The 24,378-nt window shown below is 36.9% G+C and overlaps 1 protein-coding gene across 1 annotated transcript in view; it reads right to left on the bottom strand.

Moving 5' to 3' along the window:
* Positions 1-3,938: 3,938 nt before the first annotated feature.
* The window catches only part of LOC104271729 (testis- and ovary-specific PAZ domain-containing protein 1-like), a gene marked incomplete at its 5' end in the record, with an annotated part of 24,372 nt that continues 3,932 nt past the window's right edge, over positions 3,939-24,378 (bottom strand). The window contains 12 exons of the mRNA XM_009866499.1: positions 3,939-4,152; positions 5,440-5,623; positions 6,671-6,874; positions 7,948-8,112; positions 8,977-9,142; positions 12,819-12,919; positions 14,401-14,575; positions 15,567-15,633; positions 17,087-17,202; positions 17,486-17,578; positions 23,046-23,183; positions 23,864-23,949. Of these exons, the coding sequence (XP_009864801.1) occupies positions 3,939-4,152; positions 5,440-5,623; positions 6,671-6,874; positions 7,948-8,112; positions 8,977-9,142; positions 12,819-12,919; positions 14,401-14,575; positions 15,567-15,633; positions 17,087-17,202; positions 17,486-17,578; positions 23,046-23,183; positions 23,864-23,949 (1,709 nt within the window). The remainder of the gene's footprint in view (positions 4,153-5,439; positions 5,624-6,670; positions 6,875-7,947; positions 8,113-8,976; positions 9,143-12,818; positions 12,920-14,400; positions 14,576-15,566; positions 15,634-17,086; positions 17,203-17,485; positions 17,579-23,045; positions 23,184-23,863; positions 23,950-24,378) is intronic.

Consider the following 24,378-nt stretch of genomic DNA (forward strand, 5'->3'; position numbering starts at 1 on the left):
AGCGCTTCTGGCGGGGTGTCCGCCGGTGTTGCTCAGGGACATAGAAGGGAAATCGCTGACAAGAGCGCACTGCTCTTTTGCGCAGAGGATGGAAGGGGTTTATCCAGGTTGCTGCACGGCCTTGGTGTGTGTTGTGCCGGAAGAAAACACCCGATCAGTGCACTCCGCAGTACTAAGAGGAAAAGCAAAAGCTTTTCTCCTGCAGCTACTAATGCGTGATACACACGCACACTTACATGTCTGTTTTTCTTCCAAGGTAGTTGGTGTCAACAAGCAGCCGATGCAGAGACACTGAAACTCAAGAGCAAAGATGTCTTGCTGATGAGCTTCCCAACAAAGGGGGAATAACTGTTAGGGATTGGAGTTACTTGCATACAATCCATTGCATTTCCAGACAGAAAAAGTTAAAAAGAGACTGATGGGGTTTAGGAACTATCTAGTTCAGCGAAGCTTTAAATCAACACTCTGCCAACCCTTGGGGGATTTGCATAATTTCCATCATTTGCAGCATGTTTTTTGCTTCCTGACAGAAGCCATCAGTTATGTAAGCAAATTGCTTGCATAATTAGGCAGATGGGAAAATAAATTTTAATTGATTCAACAGAAAACTGTACTGCTCATTTCTCTTGGGATTTCTTTTAACGTGGTGAAGAACAAAATAAATTGGGAGGGGTAATCAGCACGTGACACTGGCAGATACCAGCTCCAGTGTGCAGCGTTTCTATTTTCCGAGCCAGAGTATGGCTCCTCCCCTGCCCTACAAGCACAGGAATGAATTCCTGCTTTTTAGCTAAAAGTCTTACCATGCTTATTGCTTATGAGTATCACCACTGTATCCCAGGGGTACCTTGGCTTTATCTGATCTTGTTATTGTCTTATCAGTTCACAGGATACATCCCACTAGCTCAGCAAGAGCAGCCCAGACATTTCTGATGGAAAGCTTGTTTTATGTCAGATAAAATGAACACCTAAAAAACATTGTATTTTGGTTACCTCTTATATCTTAGCAGAAGGAGAATTTTAAACATTGCAGTGAACTTGCTACAAGCAGCAGCTGAGCTGTTTTCTCCTCACTCCTTTGTTTCTCTTCTGGCCCTCAGTCTGCAGATGGTCAAACAGTGGCCTCAAGTTTCTCCTGTCCCATCATGCACAACAGCACAGAAGCTCTAGGTCAATAACGTCAGCATTAATTTTTGATCCTACTTGTACTAGTCATTTCAGAAAAGAGTCATGCAGACCTGGGGTTTGCCAAAAAAACCCGGTCCACGCCACTGCAAAGATAGCAAGATGCACCTACAGAATGTGAAAGGCCAGAAATGCGAGCTAAATAATTGCTCTTAACGTGGCTGTATTTTACTAAGCTGAGGAGCATGACATTAAGATTTTGGTAGTTAAAAGTTCAATTACTACACCAGGGACATTTAATTTTACTATTCCTCCTCATGTAAAATTCTCACTAACAGCTAGAAGACCTCTTCAGCGAGGTGAGCCCAGCCCATACGCCTAAGCCATAGCCTCTGCTCAAGTCCGAAGTTAAAACTGGAAGCTGGCCATCGCCACAGCTGGGAGTTTCAGCCCAATTTATTAATGAGCATTTGCTACAATATGTGCTATGTCATGGTGAAAAATTGCATAGTCTGATTTGACACATTCTTAACATCCTCACGCAGCATATCATACTCTAGGTTCTTCTATTAAACTATACACATCTGCTTCGCCTCTCCTCCTGCCTCCTATTAATTACAGGGATCTGAATAGAATTAAATAACGACGATACTGACTCACAGATATTTTGGCTACTTCATGTAAAGGAAAAAAAGTTTATTAACATCTTAACAAGTTCTCCAAAGTGATCCCCCAAGGTACACTTTATAAAACATTGTAAAACTAGGAAGCTTCCATTCCCACCTTCTCACCTCTGTCACCAATGTGGGTTAAGAAACTCAAAACTATCAATGCTTTGAAATAAAATTGTGCTAAGTTTTCCAAACAACGTTATTGTTTTAGTTACAAGAAATTGCCCATACCTAACAAAAATCATCCTTCCAAGAGCATACCTACTAGTTAGTGAAAATGGAAGAAATATTTCGCAAAGAGAATTTCTCATGTATCTAAGAATGTAGTGAAGGAACATGGTGTTGTCTAGACCTGGCTACAGAGCGCAGCACAGGGAGGTTTGGGTTTTTTTGTGCACTTTTCTGTCTCCTTATGCAAATGTACGTTTTATTTCCTATATGAAACATTAACAAGTTGCTTAATCTCAAACACAGAAGTTCTCTCAGCTACTAAGAAACACTTACACCTGGGGAAAAGCAAAAGCACGGATATTGTCTACTGAGCGGCTGGCTCTGCAAAACTCCATTGTGCCTGTTGTACTTCGCTTTATTCTTTGGAATGTTTTTTTCATCCTTCTGGGCTTGTTTCTGGTTCACTCCAAACTGGATCTTTGTCCCACTTAGCGCAATGAATTTCTGTCACCAAATTTTATGGAGAACTCTTCTCAGGAAACTTTTCTGGTGTTTTGATACATGGTATTTCAAGTGGACGCAGACAGTCCAAAAATGTGAAACACGGGAGTTAACAGTAAAGTTGTTTAATTGTGTACTAGTTTATCACAGTGGGAAAAAGAAAACCTTTATTGCCAGAAGACCCACATGTACCAGTTGTAACAAAACTTCTGAGCAATGATGCAGGGAGCTTGCTTTGCTTGTTAATATAAAACATGACTGAGATTGCGTCCTATCAGGTGAAGATGATCTTGGGAGATGGAGCCAAAACACTGCACAAATTTACGCAGTTCAAGTTAAGCTAGAAGGTCAATGATTAACCTCTGTCTGACAAAAAAAGCACCATTTGGATTTTTTTTTTCCTGAGTGAAAATTCCAAGTTGCTTATAAAGGAAAAAAATAATAGTATTCTCTAGAACACTCCAAGCTTTGAAGCCACGCAGATTAATAAATGTCTTTTGTCCTTCTGCCACTTTCAGACACAGTATTAGTCTTAGTACTAGTACTTAGTACTAGTACTGCTTACAGAAATGTGGGATTTAGCTGAAGTTCAGATAGGTTCTGTCTAATTCCAAGGAAGATTAAGCTACAAAGGATTTTACAATAAGTAATTAGCAAAAATGACTTAGTTTCTCAGTGCCAGTTTTAGTTTGTCGAAACCTTCCAAAATTGCTCTTGCAACTAATGCTGCAGTGGGTGGAAGAACATCAGTTTAGATCCCTCATCTGAAACCTAACTGCTTCTTATCCAGTCTTTCAGCCACTGGGAAATAAAGCAGAACACTACTGGATGTGACCATGAGGCCAGATACAAAGTTATTATCAAGACATAACCAAACCTTCAGCCATGAGCAACTTGTGTAGACTCAATTCTGTGAAGGAAAGTATTCTAAGTCAGGCACGTCTCAAGTGCTTTTGAAGTTATTTTATTCTCCGTGCTTTTTACTGCATTTTTAGAGTAAGAAAATTACGATCTAAGGGGCACACAGCTGGGTCAATATCCTCACAAGATACTGTGAGGAAGACAAAAGGAAACATGTATTACTGCCACAGATTATGAAGCCCTGTGGAAAACTTTTCACTCAAGAAACACTCAGTCAATGCACTTACCTACTATGACATGCTGGGAGAATAGTTATCAGATAGTGCTAAATTCTCAGTAAAAAAGGAGAATCTATGTTCTGAGGCTGCAGCTTCCTTGTTATTTAATGATGCCATTAAAAGCATTCACAAAAGTCTATGGGAAAAAAACTACTTCTGCACTACTATCTGTATTATCATCAATATAAGTATTTAAAACCACAACTTAATTTGAAGCCTTGCTGCAAATCAGTAAGGCACAGAGTGAGCACAGTGGAAATTGCCTTCATTAATTTGTATTGTTCCAAACTGCTTTAACCATTAAAAACCAAAAGTCTTTTCTAGTTAATGACTATGGAAACAGCCAGACCTTCCCAGCCCATTTCATATTCTCCTGAAGCCATTTTAGAGCAGATGTAAGCTCCAAGCTGTAAACTTCCTCCATATTAACATTCATTGTCATATGCTTAAGAAAAAGCTTTGGATCAGATACACGAGCAGCCAGGATCAGTCTCTCCACTGCTGCTTGATAGTTACTGTTATTCTGAACTGTCTGATCTTCACATCTGTAAGTGAATTTTCACAAATACGAAATTAGGTACCATACAGTTCTCCTGTGTCACTTGCCTGACTCTTTATACTAGCAACACAATTACAAAACCATTAAAATAATGCCTTGTGTTCACCTCGTAATAGACAACATTAATTTCTAGACAAATTCTAGCTGATTATTCTGAAGAATGGAAAAGTTCGAAAAAGTACATTTTGAACATATTTTAGGGTAATGAAAAGTAATAGGATTTAATGCTAGTGCAAAATAGGTCTGTAATACTCATAGCACGTTTGATGAAATGTTAGACTCCGGGCTGTAAAATTCAGTAGAGGCATGTAAACCATTTTATGAACTGAATATAGCAATAATTCATGTACACGCTTGAATCCAAATGGATTAACTAGTTTTTGGCTTTTGGAATAAGGACATGCCTAAGTGACATGCCTACATTTTTGCAAGAGCACAACTTACTCTTTAAGCAAACAAGCAGACAAACAACAGCATACACGGGAAAACAAAAGATAAAAAAATTCTTACTTATCAAAAGAACAAAATTAAAGAGATGCATTCCCTGCAAGAGGTAGATGGGAAGGAGATCGAGTACTCAAGTTTGAGATGCTCCTGTTCATCCCTCTCAACAAATGTGGTCTATTTCTGCAGTTCCACATTTTGATGCCAAGCCAATCAACCTCAGAGAAAATGGGGTCTTGAAAAATAAATTATACGTATAATCTATTGACAGTGGTTGGCAGTTTATGGACAAAAGGAAAAAGCAACAAAACACATTTCTATCTGAAGGTACTAAGTTTCACAGAAAGGGTGAAAAAAACCCCAAACAAATCCAATATTGAGATAGTCCCTGTAAAGTGAATCAAGTAAAATGGCCTCATGCGCTTTTGAAAAAGCAGCCAAGAAATGTTAGAGTTGCTTTTTGAAAGGAGCAACATTTTGACTGCGCTCTTCTACTCCACTGCTTAACCACAACACAAGAATCTATACACCAATGTATCAAGTTATCATGTTTTTAAAGATACAGCACACTCTTGGAGCAGCAGACACATTCAGTTAGGGAACACAGGCCACTATCACTCCGGAACAATTACTTTTCTGCTACGTACATTTAAAAAATAATCAAATTAACCCCCCCAAATATTTATAATCCATTTAGAAACAAGGATTAAAAACAAGTTTAAAACGAAGCATTCTCTTTCCCAGCCAATGGAAAATAAAAATTGTCATTAATTACATGATCACACAGATAAATACAATCAAAATGGTATATATATATATGACAACAAACCTTTTGAGTATTATTTGAAGAGTCTGACTAGTAGGCATTGGACTTTGAATATCCTTGGCATTTGAAACAAGAAATCTTTCAATGGTCAACAGCATCTCAACCTCAGACAGGTAAGACGGAATCATCAGAAGTTTGTGATAGAAATTTCCCTTCAGTGGTGGGTAGCAACCCAACGATAAAGCACCTGAGAGTAAATGCAGGAACGTACAGAATTAGGATTGCCAATATTTTTTTCCTTAGTACATGGCTAAGAATGTGGAAAAAAAATCCCCATCAAACTCTTAATGGATTTTACTATTTCACCTGTGACATAGCCTGATTTGAGAACACAGCAAGTAGCATTCACTCCTAATATTCCCTGTTGTAAAATGTTACTTTTATCAATGAATATTATCAGCGATGATTAAAAAGCCCTATCAGAAGCTTGAGGACTCCATGTGCTTAATAACACAAATACAATTTAGGACAGGTCAGACAGATTTATTATCTATGATCTATGATAACAGTGAGAGGACATTTGAACGGCATCTCCCACTTTGCTCTCCTGTCCTCTGCCAAGTGATCCCAGAGACCCAACCTAGACAGCATTTTAGGGAAAAAAAAGGGGAGGAAAACCAATAATTTCAATGTTAACAAACCCAAGTATTCATCTCAGGAGGGATGGAATCCTTAAGTGTTTGCTAACTGAGATGGCTCTTGGTGGACCCTGTCAGAGACCTGGTATTGTATTGGCTCAAAAGTCAATACAATGATCAGAGACTGTTATATTTTGCTTGAAAGGTATTTTCTTTTGTTTGCATTAAATTTCTTAGCCGCACCTCTCAAATCTTAATTATTAATAATTTTACCACCACAGCTCTAAACAGAAGCATAAAGAAATCTAGATGAAGAAGTGACAATGAGGTACTTTTTAACCATTTCAGCATTCACATTTTTTAAATTCTAAAATTGAATGTAATTTTTTTTTTAATCACAACTACATTATTATTAATACATTAGTAATACTTCATTTAATACCAGGCACTATGCATATACTGATTTGTATTTTCAACTGTCACTACATCCCAATAAACATTTTGGATACAAATAAATTCCTGACAGCAAGACAGAAAGTACTGTTTTCTTCTAACAAACTATACTCTTGCCCATTTCTCCCCAACATACTGAGATGTTATGAGTCCGTGTTATCCAAAGAACATAACGGAAGGATATTGTTTAAGAAGCAACTTACTTTTGTAATAGGTCCTAGCCTTAGACCACAAAGAACTTCTTCCCAAAGCTGTGATTAAGCCTCTAAGTAAAAAAAAATCAATAGCTATGTTTTTTGAAAGCATGAAGTCTACTGCAGAAGATGAGACTCCAAGGTTGTTGCTCTCAAAACAGGCACTTATCAGCTTGTTAAAAAGGCATCTGTACTGAGAAACATCTACAGCATCTGAAATGAAATAAAGAGCATGAACTACTGAACTAAGCCACATGCAAACCTAACTGAACAATCACTTCTCAATCGGTGCCTAAATCAGGATTCTTGCTTCTGTCAGCAAAGTGGAACAAGGTTGAGATACTTATCATAATACTTTATTCATCAGAAATCTTTTCATACTGTTACTTCACTGACATTGTTAAAAAAGAAGCGTTAAGTTCAAAGTAGTACCTTGCTGCCAAAACCAACAGGATCAGATAAAAATATATTCACTTGACCAAGTCTATAAACACAATCACCACCTGATCTCTCAAGACTCAAAATCTGCACCAATAAAAATCACCTTGGTGCTTGAAGTCCTGCTTCTACTCTTACTGTGAACTATATCCCTTGTCTCAATTGTCCCCTTCTTCGCAGGACTCAACAGCCTTGTATCCACCTCACACTTCAAACAACTAGGTCCTTTTAGGACTCCCCAAGTAGATGATCTTTCAGATAAGCTCTCCTAACATGCCTAAAAGCACACACTGGCAATAGGACTGAGACCTACACACAGGAATCAGCTGAGGTTTCCCTCAGTGGAGCCAAAGTAACTACGCATCTCTTCTTGAAGTACACATCCAAAATTTGTCAGATAAATTGGGCCCAAAAGAGCACTCAGTTCTTAACATCGTTATGTAAAAGAAGCCTCTAGCTCAGTTATAGAAAAAAACCCAGTGCATTCATCTGAACTTAAGATAAAATCAACTGCCCCAATGACATCCCTATTTCATCTTATGGTATAGACTGTGCAAGATCCTTAAAAATTTAGTAGGTCTTTCCCTGTGTAATTGAGCCACGTGGAAAAAGATGACAGGTGTATAAACTCTGCACGTGTATGTGTGTGTGTGTGCGTGCGCATGTGTGTCAAGGGCTGTACAATACTTACTTTAGCTCACACTACAATCCTTGGTAAAAAAAATGAGCTTGCTTAAAACCATCTGAGTTCTTCACCAAATTATAGCCGGAAAACAAACAAAAGGAATGGTATGGAATCATATGTTCAAGTCTTAGCTCTTTCAGACAGAACTTTTTTCTTTACTTACCAGAACAATGTTGGAAACCTGGCAAGTTCTGCAGAACTTCAAATGCCTGCCTGTATAAACTGTTCCTCAGGTATTTGTGCACTAGTGTGCGCAAGAGATTTTGTCGGCACAGGATGTCCGTTTTATCACAGGGCCACAACGGTGCATTTGTGGTCCACTTTGACTCTGTGGCAAAAAACAGTCCAGTGTTACTCCTATGAAATGAAACTGCTGGATGCCGAGATCTTTGGCCACCAAGAATATGCTGTAGTTTAGCAGAAAACAAATTGCAGAATTGCACAGAAAATGCAGTTACGGTTATTAATAATTCATTCCCTATCACCAATACATGTCAGATGGGTTCTCTGAATCTTTATATTGTAAATAACCCCTTTATTAAATATCACGATAGTAAAATAGACTGTCAGTGGCATATACAAATGTCTGTTTATATAAATATGTATGTATCTATGTACATATACAAAATCAAAAATATTAGAACCTCGATCAATATTACTTCATATAATACTTTCCATTCTTGCTTGTACTTCTGAGTTTGTTCTCTTTTCAGCAGATCAGAATTCCAAAAGGCCAGTAATTGTGTGTTACTTAATTGCAGGAATCTGGTACTATTCTCAAACTACTTTACTATATGTAGGTACCCAGAGGGGTAAAAAACCCCACTGCATTGACCCAAGCCTGAAAATATTTTGACACTGACTGTCACCTGGCTAAAAGGAAATCTACATGGGGAAGTATCACTTCCCAAGCAGCACCACTCCCTTATTATGGTAGGCTTTTGAGTAGAATGGTATTGATGGCAGACATCAGTGAAAACTTTCTGGAAAAAAAAGTTGTTAATTGCAATATTTCTTACACATACCAGGAAGAATACTAACCAGTAAGACAGCTCACATTTTATTACTATTGTGCCAGTATTATTAACTCTATTTAATAACACAGATCAGCTTGTCACTTTTACCTGAGGACTGTCATAGAAGGGGACTCTTCAAATTTGTCAAAACTCATTTTTTTGTAAGACAAGCTTACCTCTCAATACCCATGTTGCTCCATCCAAACTTCCAGTTTTAAGAAAGATTTCTGCAGCTTTATTAACAATTTGACATCTTGATGCTAACCTCTCTTCACCTATAAGTCCTTTCAAGACTGTAAAATGTATCTGTAGCTCATGCAATTTATCCAAAACCTTCCTTCCCTAGCACAAGAGGGAGAAGGGAGAGGGGGAAGGTAAGAGAAGGCAACGATATCAGTGAACATAGAGTATATTTACACAAAATACAGCAGATTCAATTTGGTGATAAAGATTTACAGGCATCAGTTTAGTTACCCAAACTGAGTCAGGGGAAAAAAACCCCCAACATATAGTAAAATTTCTAATGAATAGCAAGTAGGCAAAACCCCCCATCAGTCCACTGTTGAACAGTTCCCAGCATGCTATTCCCCATAATATTATTTCTACTATATATATATATATATATATCCTATACAGTGTTTTGAATAAACTTTGCAATTAATTTGTATTTCTTAAATATATTAATATTTTTACTCTTTTGATTCCATTCAGCACTACACAACCTGTAAAATTCTAAAAAGGACAAACAGAAGTTTTCATTTTGCAGAGGCATAAATGTTAAACTGAAATAATTACTCCAGCATAAGCCAAAGAAAACACTGATAGTTGTATCCAGCAGGACAATAAGCTGCGAAAAGTTGTAACAACTGACAACTTTACCATCAGGTTCTAGGTTGATGTTTAGACTGGTTTCCTACAGGAGCTTTCTCTCAACAACTTTTTGGTTGGCCTTTTCAGTCAAAGCTCGTTTTTTTGAAGGTGCTTTATGTATCTGCCCATGGAGTGGACTGGCGTATGCTCAAAACTGGAGACACTTGAAGGCTTATGTGTATCTGCAGAGGTCTATTTCAGCATAGCCCATAAAAGAATACTAACTACATCGGTGTGGTTAACGTTTAAGGTGTAAAGAACTGTAAATGGGTGTGGTTGAAGGGAAAAAAAATACATACTAGACTCAGGTGAAACTTTGACAGCAAAACAGAAACTTGAAATCTAAGTGCAAACCAGAGAAAAAATAGAAAATTGAGGATATGGTTCTATTCCATCCTCCTAGCAAAAAGAAGGGCCACTAAGAAATAGGTCTTGATCGAAAGATCAAAAGCACACAGCTATTAAGCACAAATGACCTATAAAGGAAGGGTACTCAAAAAAATGCAGTTGTGGAATGACTTCCTTAAACAGACAAGAACCTCAGGCCAATCCTTTTAAGTAATAAAAGGTTGGGTTAAAAAAAAAACCATATCAAAGTCCTTCAGGACAGGAAATAGTTGAAATAGGAAGTGAATGAAATAGTTGCCAAAGGAGAGATAACATTGCAGGATTCTCTACAATTGAATATCCAGAGAGCAGTCTAGTGTTGCTTGAAGACTTGTCTCCATGGGAGAGCTATTCACATGTTTCAAAACTGCGTGTTGTTTTCAAGCACACTCGTTTTACGAACCTTCCCTTGTGTCTTACAAAGGATATTCTCTTCAGGATGAAGGAGCATGCATATTTTACCCTTGAGAGCTCCCATAGATCAAAACTATGTTTTAAAGAGGTTTGATGTTCATGAAGGGAAAGCGATCTGAAAAGCACATCCAGAGCTTTAGGCAGTCCAACATGTAAAATGGCACAAGGCATGTCCTAAAGAGAGAATTACTTTGGGCACAGCAGAAAGAACAAATCCATCACTATCTTACTTTCTGGACCATTTTGTGGAAGAAACAAGACATGGATAAAGCAGACACTAGCCCATAACCACAGGATTAAAGACTTATCAAAGACATATAACGGAGTGAAACTGGTTGGAGAGATTCAAGAATGACAGTTCTAGTTAATCCCTGAAGCAGAGATCAATTCGGCATCTGCCAGTTCTGATAAAAATCACTCGGAGGACAGCCTCATTCGCACTCCCATATGGTTAGTGCAGGTTTTCTACAAAACTGTTTGAGGATCTTGGTGAGCTGTCTGTTAAGAGGTGGGTTTGATACCTAACACATTCTGAAAGAAGCAACGATCTTTTGCTCTAAACATGAAAAAAAACACCATAGCATTGTAAGAACTGCCTACGTTTACTAACTCCTGCTACACAAGAGAAACACTACACGTGTTCTTGACACCCTGCACCTCTGAAATTCTAACATGAAGGGGAACTTCCTTGGAATATTAGAGATCCTGCAACCCAAATATCAGGATCTCCCTTAAGATGGATCTGGAAAACAGCTGAACTGTATGAAGGCATTTCTCTTCAAATACCGAATATGTGCCCTCTCTGCTGAAGACAGCAGCCAAACTTCAACTCTTTGGTGAGCATGTGAGCAGTGACCACTCCTCAATGCCAAAAACCACCTCTTCTATGGCTAGGAATATCTTAACTGTTCTGACTGCTAAGTTTTGAGGGACAAAAATGCTTTAAAAAGTTTACTGCAGCACTACCAAAGTGCTAATGCAAAGACCCTCTCTCCTTCCCTTTACTCCTATACAGTACCACACGGTGCTGCAGCTTGACAGGGACCTGCTAAAGACCACTGAACTCAAGAAGCTGATGCTGCAAAATTAATTCTTCGTCAAAATGAGTGTATTGCCTTTAGACTAAGCACCTCAGTCAAATATCTTGTGGGTCTTGGTTTGACCCTGGAAACAAACAGAGCACTGCACAGGTTTTATATAACACAGTTCTTGAAGGTTATCCCCTAGAGACAATAGCACAAAAGACATGTTAATACTCTGATGTAAGCTAAAAAGGGTTCTTCAATGATAATTCACCAAAACACTCAAAGAGGCAAAAGGGGAAAAGGAGAGTATTTGCTTTTGTTCGTAAAAATACCTGCTGGAAATCATCTTGCATGGGATGAGGAACATCCCAGCACAGCATAATTATTAGTTTTAAGGATCAGGGCTCATTGACACAAGGGTAAGGTCAGACTGCAATCACTGACCAACACACCAAAATCATTCATGCCTCACATTATTTCTTACATGGTCATTGGTCATGCTGCAGTGTATAGGAAAACCAACTTGGCATACATTGCTTCATTCCAAGAAGAAAATGACAAATATAACATTGAAAGTGATCTTGCTGCAGAGAACTTACAATCCGTACTGCAGGAGGCGTGAAGAGCATAAAACATCCAGTGAAAGGTCTGGTCTCTTAATGCCGCCCCTTTGTAATATCTGACAGCAAGGAAAAGATTGTAAAGGGCATTTCTTTGTGAGGTCTGTGTCTTTGCAAGATTTACAGAACTCAGAACCCTAGATTCAATGGAATAAAAGTGTTTCTAGTGACATTCTGGGGAATAGGCAGTTCACCAAGTGCAACAGCAGCCTTGCTCTGCTTCTCTTCTGTCTTCTTGGCCTTATCCATTCCACCTGAGGCCAGGTGCAGCAGCATCAGTGCAGGAAAAGGCCCACTCAAACTGCTGCACACACTGCTTGAGTTTGTTTCAGAAGACAGCAGTATTACCAGGTGGAAGAAAGTGGTATTTCTGGGAGACAATCTCATCAGCATCTCAGCCCAGAATATCAGGAAGACCTGTCTCCTACTCCAGATTCATCCCTGACTCAGAAAAGCCAAAAGCTGAACCCGAACAATCAAGTTTCTAGGTTGCAAGACAAAGTTATGACAGGATCCCCAGAAGATTATTGCTCAGAAAGGCACAATAAAATGCTTTGATCCAGATGGACAATTAAGAAGCACTAAGATGGTGGAGAGGCAGGGGCCGCATCCAGCCATTCAACCACAGAAACACAGTTTAACATCTAGAAAAGAAATTACTCTTTCTTTTTCTTCCAGTTGGATTTAGATAGTACAGTATACCTTTATCCACTGCAGTAATTTGTGGTAAGAATACATTGCACTTATCCCAATCCTTCCAATGAAAATTCTGTCTGCTCCATTATGTTGTGAATTTTCTATTACTGGAAAGAAAAAAACCACATTTTTAATTTACATGTAAATGCAGTTTTAAAGAAACTACACTCTTGAAAAAGACAATGGTTGTGAAAATGAGATATACTTTTTGAAATAGTTACCATTAAAAGGATTAAGTTCCCAAGTCCTGACACTAGATGTAGGATAAATAAATACAGTCATTCACACACAATTTCACAGTAGTCCAATTCAACCATAAGATGCTTGCGCATACAATGACATAACTTAACATATCCTTATTTGTACAGTAAACTTTGCATTTTATGGCACCATGAAGAAATGCTGGCAAGTGCAGAACCGAGTAATTGTAAGTTTTTCCAACCATATTATAGGTAGAAGTGCTGTTGGTATTCTAGGGCAGTGGTCTCCAAAGTGGGGTGTGAGTACCACAATCCATTTAGCTGTGGGAAGAAAATTCCTTCTGTGCCATTAAAAAACCCAAATGAATAAACCAAAATATTTTCAATAACAGTGTTTATTTAAGTTCTATTTTTATGTATGTTTCACAATGTACTTTAGGTATTAGTGCAGTAGCATCTGTGTAATATTTACAAATATTTCAACTGGAGGTGTGACGAAAAATTTTTTACTGATAGAGGTGCCTATCAGCTTGGAGACCACTGTTCTAGGGAAGACAGACTAAGTTCCAAGCCCCACCAAGATCTTCTGTCTTGAGTCACAACCGGAAGCTGTGATAGCTGTTCTGTAACACGAAATTCTGTGGTCAGAAAGGTCCTGTCATGTACCTGGAATAAATATTCATCATGTTTTAGTAGTTAATACAGGTCAAAAAAGATCTGAGTCCTCCATTATAAAATGCTTTAATATCCCATTGACATCTCACTGAACCTCATTTTTTTGTGAACTCAGGAACAAGAATGCTACAGATATGTAAATCAAGAGGCATAGGGAGGAAAGAGGTAAAATTAAAAAACTAGAAGGTGTTTCGTAGAACCAGCCCTTGCAGAAATTTTTAGTTCTTTTAGAGAATGAAATAATTCTGAAAACCCACATTGCTAAAGAATAAGAAAGGTACAAATTATATACATGATGTAACCCTGTTCAGTGTGTTTTGAAAAATACAAATATATATACAGCTGTAGTTAGAATTCTAAAGTTTATTTATGCTATTAAGAGTGTAACATTTCACATGACAATGCTTAAATACATTTATCGTCATCTTGAGAATACATTCTTATTGAAAGACCACCAATTTTGTTTTCTTTTCTTGCTTCCATAAAGCTCAAATGTTCTCTCACAACTCTGACTTTGTGTAAGCATTTCTACTAGAAAATGGCTTCTACTGAGCATTTTAGCTGTGTTTGCACCTCAAGATATTCTGACTATTTTAACATATAAAATTAACTACTATTCAGAAAACAGTACCTGAATTTGGCTTTTTACCTCTTCTAAAAAATCTACGAAGAATAGGGAAGAACAAAATGCATTTCTTGCATCTTAATTTTACCTGCATCAGCAAAATCACAAAAAGGAACTCCTGGACTATCTGTCTCAGAATCTCTGGTTAGTATTTTAGCAATACATAAAGACAATTTCTGAAGGTCATCAGAATCTTCACATCCACTTCTCGCGGTAACATACAAAGCTCCCAGCTTGGTCCAGTCACTTTTTTCTTTGCAATGCTGTGAAGAAGGCACAAGATAAAGTGCACCCGCTTCCAGAACAGAAAATACACTGAAATTTGAAAGGTACATGTGAATAGACTTAAAGCAGAAAAAAGACGCAGATGGAACGCTTCTGCCAAGAACCTCCATGTTCGGCGTGGCACAGTTACATTTTGCCTAACTTGCACAGACTGCTAATCACCTTTGTCCCTCAAGAAATTAAAATCCTTTTCCCATTTATGTCATGATTCCAGTCAGGGAAGTTCATAACTCATCCTATTTAAGAACTGGCATTCATCCAGTATTTTTCTATCTTTTTTTTTGCACTATGTATGCCAAAATGATAGTTACTTTCTATATGATTTAGTTCTTTGCTTGCCAGATCACTTGATGGCTTAGTGTTAAGAGTAAAAAAAAGAGGCCTGGCTCCTTCCTTCTTAAATTTTGGTCTCAGAATCCGTGCAGCAAGTGTGATATGTAAACTATTTTAAAATTGCACATAGGTGATCTGCCCTTGAAAATGAAAGATGCAAGTTATCCAATTAAAGAAATTTTAATATTTTCTCATTCTTTAGAATACCTTAGTGTTGCAAACTGTAGCCTTTTACAAATGTGTCTTTGTAATAGGTATGAGTTTTATCTGCTAAATAATATATCAAATAATTTCTGGTAAGGAATGATGTATCACTACCAATTACAAGTACAGTAAGTGTAAGGCATAGGAAATAATTGCTTAAAGTTGTAAAAATCTTTGAATTAGATGCAAAAGCAAGATAAAAACTACAAGTATGTGAATTAAAAAACTGACACAGAAAAGCCAAAGACACCTTTTTCCTGCATGTTAATCTTCCCCAAACATGGCTTTGCATAAAAGTATTTTATTATAATCTCAATATACTTAATAATAAACCCACAAATTTTAATGATGTAGAAATTGTTATTTCTGTAGGTTTAAAAAGAAGTTATGGTTTAAATATTCCAAAAGGCTTGAGACATGCAAATACTGTACCTGGATTTCAGCAACTGCCAAGATGAAATCAAAAAGCCAGTTCTTTTCAAAATATCCTTCCTGAAATCTTCCATTAAAAAAAACAAAACTCAATTTTACACATCCTGTTGAACTAAACTATGCACTAACAGAAGGTGATGAAAAAAATTAAACATTATTACACACTGTACAAACTGAACACTGGTAACAGGCATTTACAATCATGCCAACAGAAGCCAGTACATGTATTAAGCAACTAAATGAGCAGAGCTATTTTCACAGAAAATATTCCCTTGTCTCAGCAGAAATGTAACTGAAAAGGTGTGAATAAGGTTTACAATCCATTAAGTAAATGCAGAACTGCATGTATGTATTTCTCAGATAAAGGTTAAAAAAAAAAGTGCTAATTGCATGAAAGAAAGTGCTGTTCAGCTTCAACTATGTAGGAGCGCAGGACTGGATTTGGATCCCAACAGTGTAACGATGGACACACCTATCCAGCTGATCATGCAGAGATACAGAATCTACATGGGAATGAGCTCACACACAGAGCTGAAGTGGCACAGTTGCTCAGACTTCAGAAGTACAGACTGTTTCTCAGTTTGTGCTGAAAACACACACATACTGAGGCAACCTGGAAGAGGTCACTCCTTGTGAATCAGATTCCTGATCTGGAAAGGGACAAAAATTACCTCCAACATGGGTGGGAAGCTGCACTGTAAAACACTGAGATCTGTGGCTGAAAGGTACTCTGTGGGAAAAGCACGAAAAGCAGCAAGTGATTTCTACAGTGCTTTCCCTTGAAACAGTGATGACTTGTCTTCACACAGTAGATGCTGCGTATTTAGCTCTAAGAATCAAAGGTTGCTTTATGAATTGCAAATTTAGTTTCTCAACTTGTGTGCGTGCATTTTCGATGCAAAAAAAATATAAGATAATCTTGTGCAAGTGATGGGGAGACAGCAACAGTTTTGGAATGGATTTGGGCTGTGATTTCACATTTTGCCCAGCATTATCCAGCAGTATGTAAAAAACGACCCTCGTCCCTGGCTGTGTTGGCACAAGTGTTTATGCAGTTGCACAGTAAATGAAGCTAGAAAACTACAGATTATGACTAATCCTCTTATAAACCATAAGGGTTGCTTAGTGCAGAAGTACTGTTTGCTTAGGCAGGCTTCAATGATATATTAAATCACAATGTTTCTAATTTGACTACAGCTATATAAACTAACAATCTAATACAGTTACATAAGCAGAATCTAAGTTTTGATTTAACAGTCTCTGATCTTTGAAGCACAGTGGACTGACAGCATTAAAAAATACAATTAAGCATGATATGGTAGTATTTTCATCCAAAACGTCAAATGCCTTTTGAAGTTTTACATAAATTTATATAGATAGAACCTGAAGAAAGAACTAGGTAGATGGAATTTTAAAATAGCTCCTTAAAGACTTAGAATCATAGAATCCTAGAATGGCCTAGGCTGGAAGGGACCTTAGAGATCATTTAATCCAACCTCCCTGTCATGGGCAAGACATACCTGGATTTTATGCTCAAAACAGTATTTATTTCCTGACTGGAAACCTGCAGTTGATGAAGGAACTTAATAATACAGTCGAAATGTTCAAACTTGAGGCACATACCAGCATCAGTGAGCTGTGATATCAAACGGGGAAAAAAAGCAAGCATAGAAAAAATTGTGATCACTTATGTATTTCCAGAGGCAAGTACCAAACAACAGTGGAATAAACATGTCACAGTGAAGCTCAGCAAAAAAAAAATAAGAGATAGATGGGAATCTGTACCAGAAATTCAGCTAGTACAAAAAAACCTTTAAAAATTGGTACTGAAATAATATTGAGTGCTATGTTTGAGTTTTAAAACAGGCAAGGTATTTCAGAAATTCCAACAAGTGGTAGTAGCACAATTAAATTCATACCTTACGAAAGGTACTGATTAAGGTGGGGACAGCGTCTCTTATATTCAAAGAAGCCACGTGCTCAAAAACTTTCAGAAGAACATCTACTGATGGCTAATTTAAACAAAAAACACAATCAGTTTTGCAAATCTGTTCAGTTAGAAAGCTTAGAGTTTTTATAATACGAAGTTTTGAACTGCTCTTCTGTTTCTCCCCAATACCTCAGTACCAGAGTAAAACCAAACTTATTACTACAGATAGCATAGTGTTAATAAAAAACAACAAAGAAACTAGAGATCAAAGATTTAAAAAATATTAAAGGGCACCTACCAGCGTAGCGATTTGTACAGTTACATTCAGTATCTGAAATACCTCCTGCAACAAACAGTTCTTGAGCAAAGAAATGAGAAGATCATTCAGCACTTGAGAAGAAAAATCCGTACCAGGAGTAACTTGTCTGTAATATTTCACAAATATTTGGACTGAAAAAAGCAATTAAATGAATTTCACTTTGGGGTAAGCTGATGATAACTGTTTTAATAAGTTATTTCCATAAATTTTAAATGCAGTGTAAGAAGCCTTAATTACCCAGGATATTATGGGATGGGGATATAGAGAAAAATGGCTGTAAGGATCTATTTTGAACACAGCATCAACGTTACTAGACGCAGACCCACTATTCTGAAATACCTTGTGTCATTGAGCTGAACACTGTAAGCCCTGTAGCACACAGCCCAAGAAAAATACACAAAACCAGGTGGACATGTCCACAATAAAATTTAGCCCTGACTCAACTTGAAAGTTCAGATGGCTCTGAATCAACTACAGTCCCAAAAATATGTTCATCAGAATTGTTTGCATACCTGGTAATGTGAAAGGACTAAAAATAAAGCTGTTTGGGTGCTTCATTTTAAGAGCTAAATTCTTAAGTTTTTGGGTTTGTGACATTCAGTCAGGGTGTTCAAAAGTCCTTTACCAAAATGTCATTTCTATTAAACCGCCCCACTGCCGCAGTTACTAATTTTGACTCTGATGTCTGGTTCCATTCTGGCTAAGTTAATTTTCCATAGAAGTAAGATTTGTAACAACTTCCTGAGGTAATGGCATATCTAAATATCTAGCCTCAATGGGAAACTAGACATGAGAACACATGGATTGGATGTATTCCTTCAGCAGTGAATGAGAAGTTCTGATTTCAAAGTGGCACCATTTCTCGCCTGAGAGCCTACTATTTATAAGCAAAATATCAAAGATACATCAAAAGCTACTACTATACCATACCTGCACGCTTTAGAAGGCACGATTCTTTGATACTAATGTACGTCCTAAGTATTGCCGTGCAAATCTAGAAAAAGGGAGAAAAAAATCTATAGTAAAATGTCACCTCAGTTTACGCTAAACCAAAAAACCTACCCATAAATATGAGCGAGCAAATGAACCTTTCATTGCTTTTATTAACCCATATATACTGACAAATGGTATAAAAAAGTAACTGGGTCTGTAGGCAAAGGCACTGCAAAAAGGACAGCAAATCAAATAAAAAAAAAAGTAGATTAAATGTTTGGGAAAGAAGCTGCTGGGACCACAACTGTATGCATGTGTGTGTATATACTCATAGCAAACAAACAAAAAAGAAATTGAAAATACAGCTACTCTGGAATTAGTAAAATGTGGCAGACTGTAAAAAAGCCAGAGAAAGGGAAGCAAAAGTGAAAGTGAAAAAAAAAACCAAACAAAAATTATATGAATGTACCAACTAAGAAGTCAAAAAATCATTTAGAAATGAAGTTGATAACACTGATCATCACAAAGAATGACTCATACGGAAGAAAAAAAATCAGAACTAACTCAATTTAATGAACCGTTTCACTCTAGACCCAATTGATTAAAAATAAAATATCCACACCTAGGTATCTTAATTTTATTTGGTATCGGAACATTCCTGTTTTAACACTCTTGTTTTAACAAAGCTGTCAGCTTTGTGATACTTACACATTTTGCTCCATCACTGGAGATGAAGAAATAAAGACTACTGAGATTAAATTTTAGAATTCCAAGTCAGGAAATTACACACCCAACCTTTGTCACTTCTGGAACGTTTAAAGTCTTTTTTGCACAACAATGTAAATGGGTCAATATTATTTCGTGAAATAATGAAAAATCAAGAGACAGAAAACACCCGACATTATTAGTCATGTTATTATAGAATCGAATTGGCTTTATTTTTATGTGCAACTTCAAAATTAGGCAGGATCCACTCATGAGTTTTGTTACACAGCATATGAATTATCATCAAAGCAGAAGATAAGGGCTTGTGGCTGATTTTTTTTAAAACCATTAACCTGTTCAGAGGATCAAGTCAAAGAACACAAAAATTGTGCAGATAAGTATGTTGAATATAAACAAAACTTATTTTTATTTTAAATCAGTGTCATAATGTTGTTGGAACTATAGTCTAAGATAAACCTTTCAGAAAATCACATAGAATCTTGGATCATTTATACGCAATGCCACTTAGAAATGGGTTAACTCATTTAATGCAAATCTACAATCCCAGGTGCCTGAGGGCATTTACAAAACAAACTTCAGCACATGCTTATGGTATTTAAATTAGTTTGCTTTCTTTTGGAATCTGTTTTCCTCCTCTTTTGGATTGACTCCCAGAAAAACCCAAGATTGCATCTGGAGCTCTGACTGTTCCAAGTATTAGTGAAATTGCTTGGAAAATCTAATTGTCATAGTATTTAATCATGGGACGTTACATTAACACATTTAGTTTCTTCTATGAATGTATTCATTTACAGCTTCTAGAAGACTTCAGTTGATTTAGTTGTTTCTGTTTTAAAAGATGTAACTGAACCTGCAGACCATGTAAAAATGTGAAGAATTTCTGAATTTTGAGTTAACCACAAGAGATTTCAAATGGAGTAACATGAAAGAAACAAATTCCTGTTCTGTCACCTATTAGTTGATTCCACAACTCATTTAATATGATAATTTAATAAAACCCTTAATAAAGGGCCGTGTATCTTACACAAACAACTGAACGTCCAGTAAAACACAGCTCAGGAGAACAAAGTACAGTAACACAGAAATGCTTAAATCAGAAGAACAAGCAGCAGAAATTATGAAATCCTTCAGCATCTCCCATTCAGTGCACACTCTGATGGTTAATGAACATGCTGCAGCCCTTTGCTCAGAGATCAAAACTAGGAGCCTTTTTTACAGGAGATTTTGGTTATGAACCTTGTGGCAGCTTTGAGACATGTACTCCATAAGAAATGTGGTTGAAACCGACCGACAGGTTAAAAAAAAATGAATGAGTAGGGTGCAAAAAACTAAAATAGAGTCAGAGAAATGTCATTTGCATAAATACATGTTTTCAAACTACTTATTTAACTGTGCAGTTGTTATCTATGCCACAGTGTGAAGTGTCATTCACGCCAAACTGAATTTCCTGTAATTTCAATTTACGCCTGCTGTCTCTTGAGGTTTCACTGGGCACCACTGAGAGTTCAGCTTAATCTTCTCTACCCTTGTTAACATCTTCCCCCTTTCAATACTTCGGGGACTACTTAGAATCATGGAACCATAGAATGGCCTAAGGTGGAAGGGAGCTTAGAGATCATTTTTAATCCAGCCTCCCTGCCACCAGGGACGCCACCTCTCGACTAGATCAGGCAACACATGGGGACCAAACGGGAATCGAACCTGTGACTTCAGTGTTGTTAGCGCTACGCTCTACTGACTGAGCTAACCGGCTTAAAACACAGTCATAATAGTTTTGCTTACTTTGCCTACTACAAATGAGATTTTACCATCTGAAATTGGAAAAAAAAAAGAGTAAAAATCGGTAACTTGCAGAATTTACTGAGTGCAACAGTATGCCAATTTTCAAAACATACAATGTTTTTATGAATTAAATCACTGCTGCACTGTGTAATCGAGCACAACTGTGAAGCATTCAAATCTACGAAGTTACTCCTTAAATCATCAACCAGTTACTTAAAAAAGAGGAATATCCATTACGGGGAAAGGTGTTTTTCTTCAAGAATTCTGATAATGTTTGCCACTGAAATTCAGCAAGCAGACTACTGGTCTGCATAGCAGTTCCTAAAGTAATTTATTTCCCCTGTATTTGACTGTTGCAGCTTTACTTGTCCTCCATTTATGTACTTTGGTGCCACCATGAGGTGCGTGGCCCATTTTCATTTTTAAATGGACAATTCTAAAAAACACAAACCAAAACCCAAAGTACACTTCCAGACTACCAAGAAAGTTCAGGTAGGTTTGGTGGGCCAAAGCGTCTGGAGCGCTGCACCACAAGTAAAATCAAATGGAACGGATTTTTAATAGTTTTACGGCAACAGTTTCATTCTTTAATGTGTCTGTATACAGTGAAGCACTACAAACCATGTGTATCTTCATTCATAGAAAACTAGTTGGAAATTACAGATACGCACTACAGCCCAACAAAGATAACTCACAACTGAGAAAAAGGGAAAATGGTCCATGCAAAATTACTCACAAATGATCCTAGTATTTTAAGCTGTCTTACAAGTTTCTAAGGAGTTACAAAGCATTAGAAAAAAACACCAAAAACCAAAACAGCTCTTTTTTGAGACACAGAAAGGAAAAGAGAAAATATTAAGAAAAATAAATTCAAATAACACTGACGTATTTTTAAAATCCTGACACAGAATTTTTACGGTATCAAGGAGATGGATAAGCTCCTTTAGATGCTAACTTTTTTTTTTTTAAGTATTTATGTCTAACAGGTTCACAAGTAATTTTTTACATTTCGATTCTGTGATTTCTTACTACATGACACCAGTGACAAAACTTTACTCACACCAGTAAGATGGTAGATAAGAAATGAATCCTATAAGACCTGATAAGGACAAGTTTAGGCATTTGTCTTTGTTTAGTTGCTTTAATGTTTTCATTTGCTTTCACGTGACTTACAGAACCCCCTAAATCTTGGTTTCACAGTCAATTCAAAAATTGTGCGTATGACAGCAAATTTAGCTTGCCTTACACGGTCCTGGCAAGCATTACAGACTCATATTTTCTTTTTGAAATGGTTTGAAAACATATCTCTTCCTACCACTCGAAAAGTATCTTTGCTGGCAAATATTAAGAGAATTGCTGCTCCCTTTAAGGGGATTACGTCATCTTTAAACAACCGTGCCCCTGCTGCACAACACTTGTAGAAAATACACCATATGTGGCTTTTGACTTTAAGAATACATATGAAGTCTGAGTTTGCTTACAGGTCTCAAAGGCTTGGGAATGTCTGAGAATCTCCCCATTCTACTACTCTATATTTGCACACTCTAATACTTGCTCTTTTGCTGATGTCTGTTCTGCCAAGAAGGCTACTAGTTAAAAATTCTACTTTTTAAAAAAAATAAAAGAACTTTAAAAGACCTTGAGAGGAAGAATTTCTAAGCAATTTTAGATCTATCAATTGTTGAAATTTACTCCCTTCCCATATATGAATGGACAAAGGAGATGACGTTTTGCATTTAAAAAGTGCTTGCACTTATAATACATTCCTTTCTTCAACAAGTCTCCTTACCTTTTCATCTCCTTGCTCAGGAACATGCCAAAACCAACATTTTGCTCTTTCACATCCACGTAAAGTCATGAAATAAAGTCTGCAATATTTACGGGGCAATTCAATCATCTCAAGGATCTGCTGGACTGAAGGAGAAGCCTAAAATAAAATTAAAACAAGCAGAAAAAACCCAACAGCTAGTATTTTTGAAAGCAAGCCTGCTCATTTGTTTTAAGAATTTCAAAATGCTACAAATCATAAAAAGTGAGAAAAAAAAGTCACCTACAATTAAACCTTTGAAACAACCCTCATCTCCGTACTAAAGCATTTCAAGGCAGACCAAGGTCAATCCCTCACCTGTCACGTTAGTGTCAAACACAACTTCAAGACCACAGAGAGAATGGAAAAACTGCTACAAGAGACAGACAATAAGTAGAGAGGAAGAAGAAAAGTGACAAACTCCTGTATGGCTCTGGACAACAGTCTGAGAATTCTAGGACATAAATTTCCTTTACCCTTTTTTGGTGCCCAGCAGAACAGATAACACAGCCTGCCTTAAACGTCTGAAACTTTGCCTGCTTTCCAGTTCTACAGAAGCCATAAAGCAAAAAACATTATTTGACTCTGCTCAAGCTGAAAATAGAAATCAACAATAACTCTTCCCTCACCATTGATTTTGTTCTCAGAAATTATATTTACTCAGTGGTAATATCTTCAGAGAAGCAGAAACATAAACATATGTAGATTGATAATTTCTGATTAGATATATGAATTGTCTGGAGATCCATGAGAAAATCTGTGCAAAAGGATGAGAAATCATTAAGGATATAATAACTCACAATCGCATTTTTCTCCATCTTCCGCGGCTTGAAATCTCCATAATTTGGCAATGGCAGTAAAGAATTTTTTCCTGAAAACCTGCAATCTAAAAATCAGGATGAGGGCAATAACTGGATCATGTAATAAAATGAATCGTACTGAAAGCACTCTTATTTATTTTCCTTTGTATTTATAGTTCCTTCAAGTTACAGCAATGATTAATAAAAATTTGATTAATTCAATCTAAAGTAATTTAAGTTACAGTTTTCTTAATTATCCTAAAACTGAGACTTTAGACAAACTTCAAGAGCAACCAAATTTAAATTAAAAACTCAACTACTTTATCCAAGGTTTCTAATCTAACTTACAGAGATAAGAAACGGAATTAAAAGGTCCAGAAGCTTTAATTTCAAAAGGAGAGAAAACTCATCCCATTTTATCAGTAATCTTTGCATTCCCATACTCCTAGACATAAATTTAACCTATTTTTCTAGAATTGAAATAAAGCCTTTCATAGTCTATGTTTTAAGCGGTT

The sequence above is a fragment of the Apaloderma vittatum genome, unplaced genomic scaffold (genome assembly GCF_000703405.1).
Source record: "Apaloderma vittatum isolate BGI_N311 unplaced genomic scaffold, ASM70340v1 scaffold44723, whole genome shotgun sequence".
NCBI lineage: Eukaryota > Metazoa > Chordata > Aves > Trogoniformes > Trogonidae > Apaloderma > Apaloderma vittatum.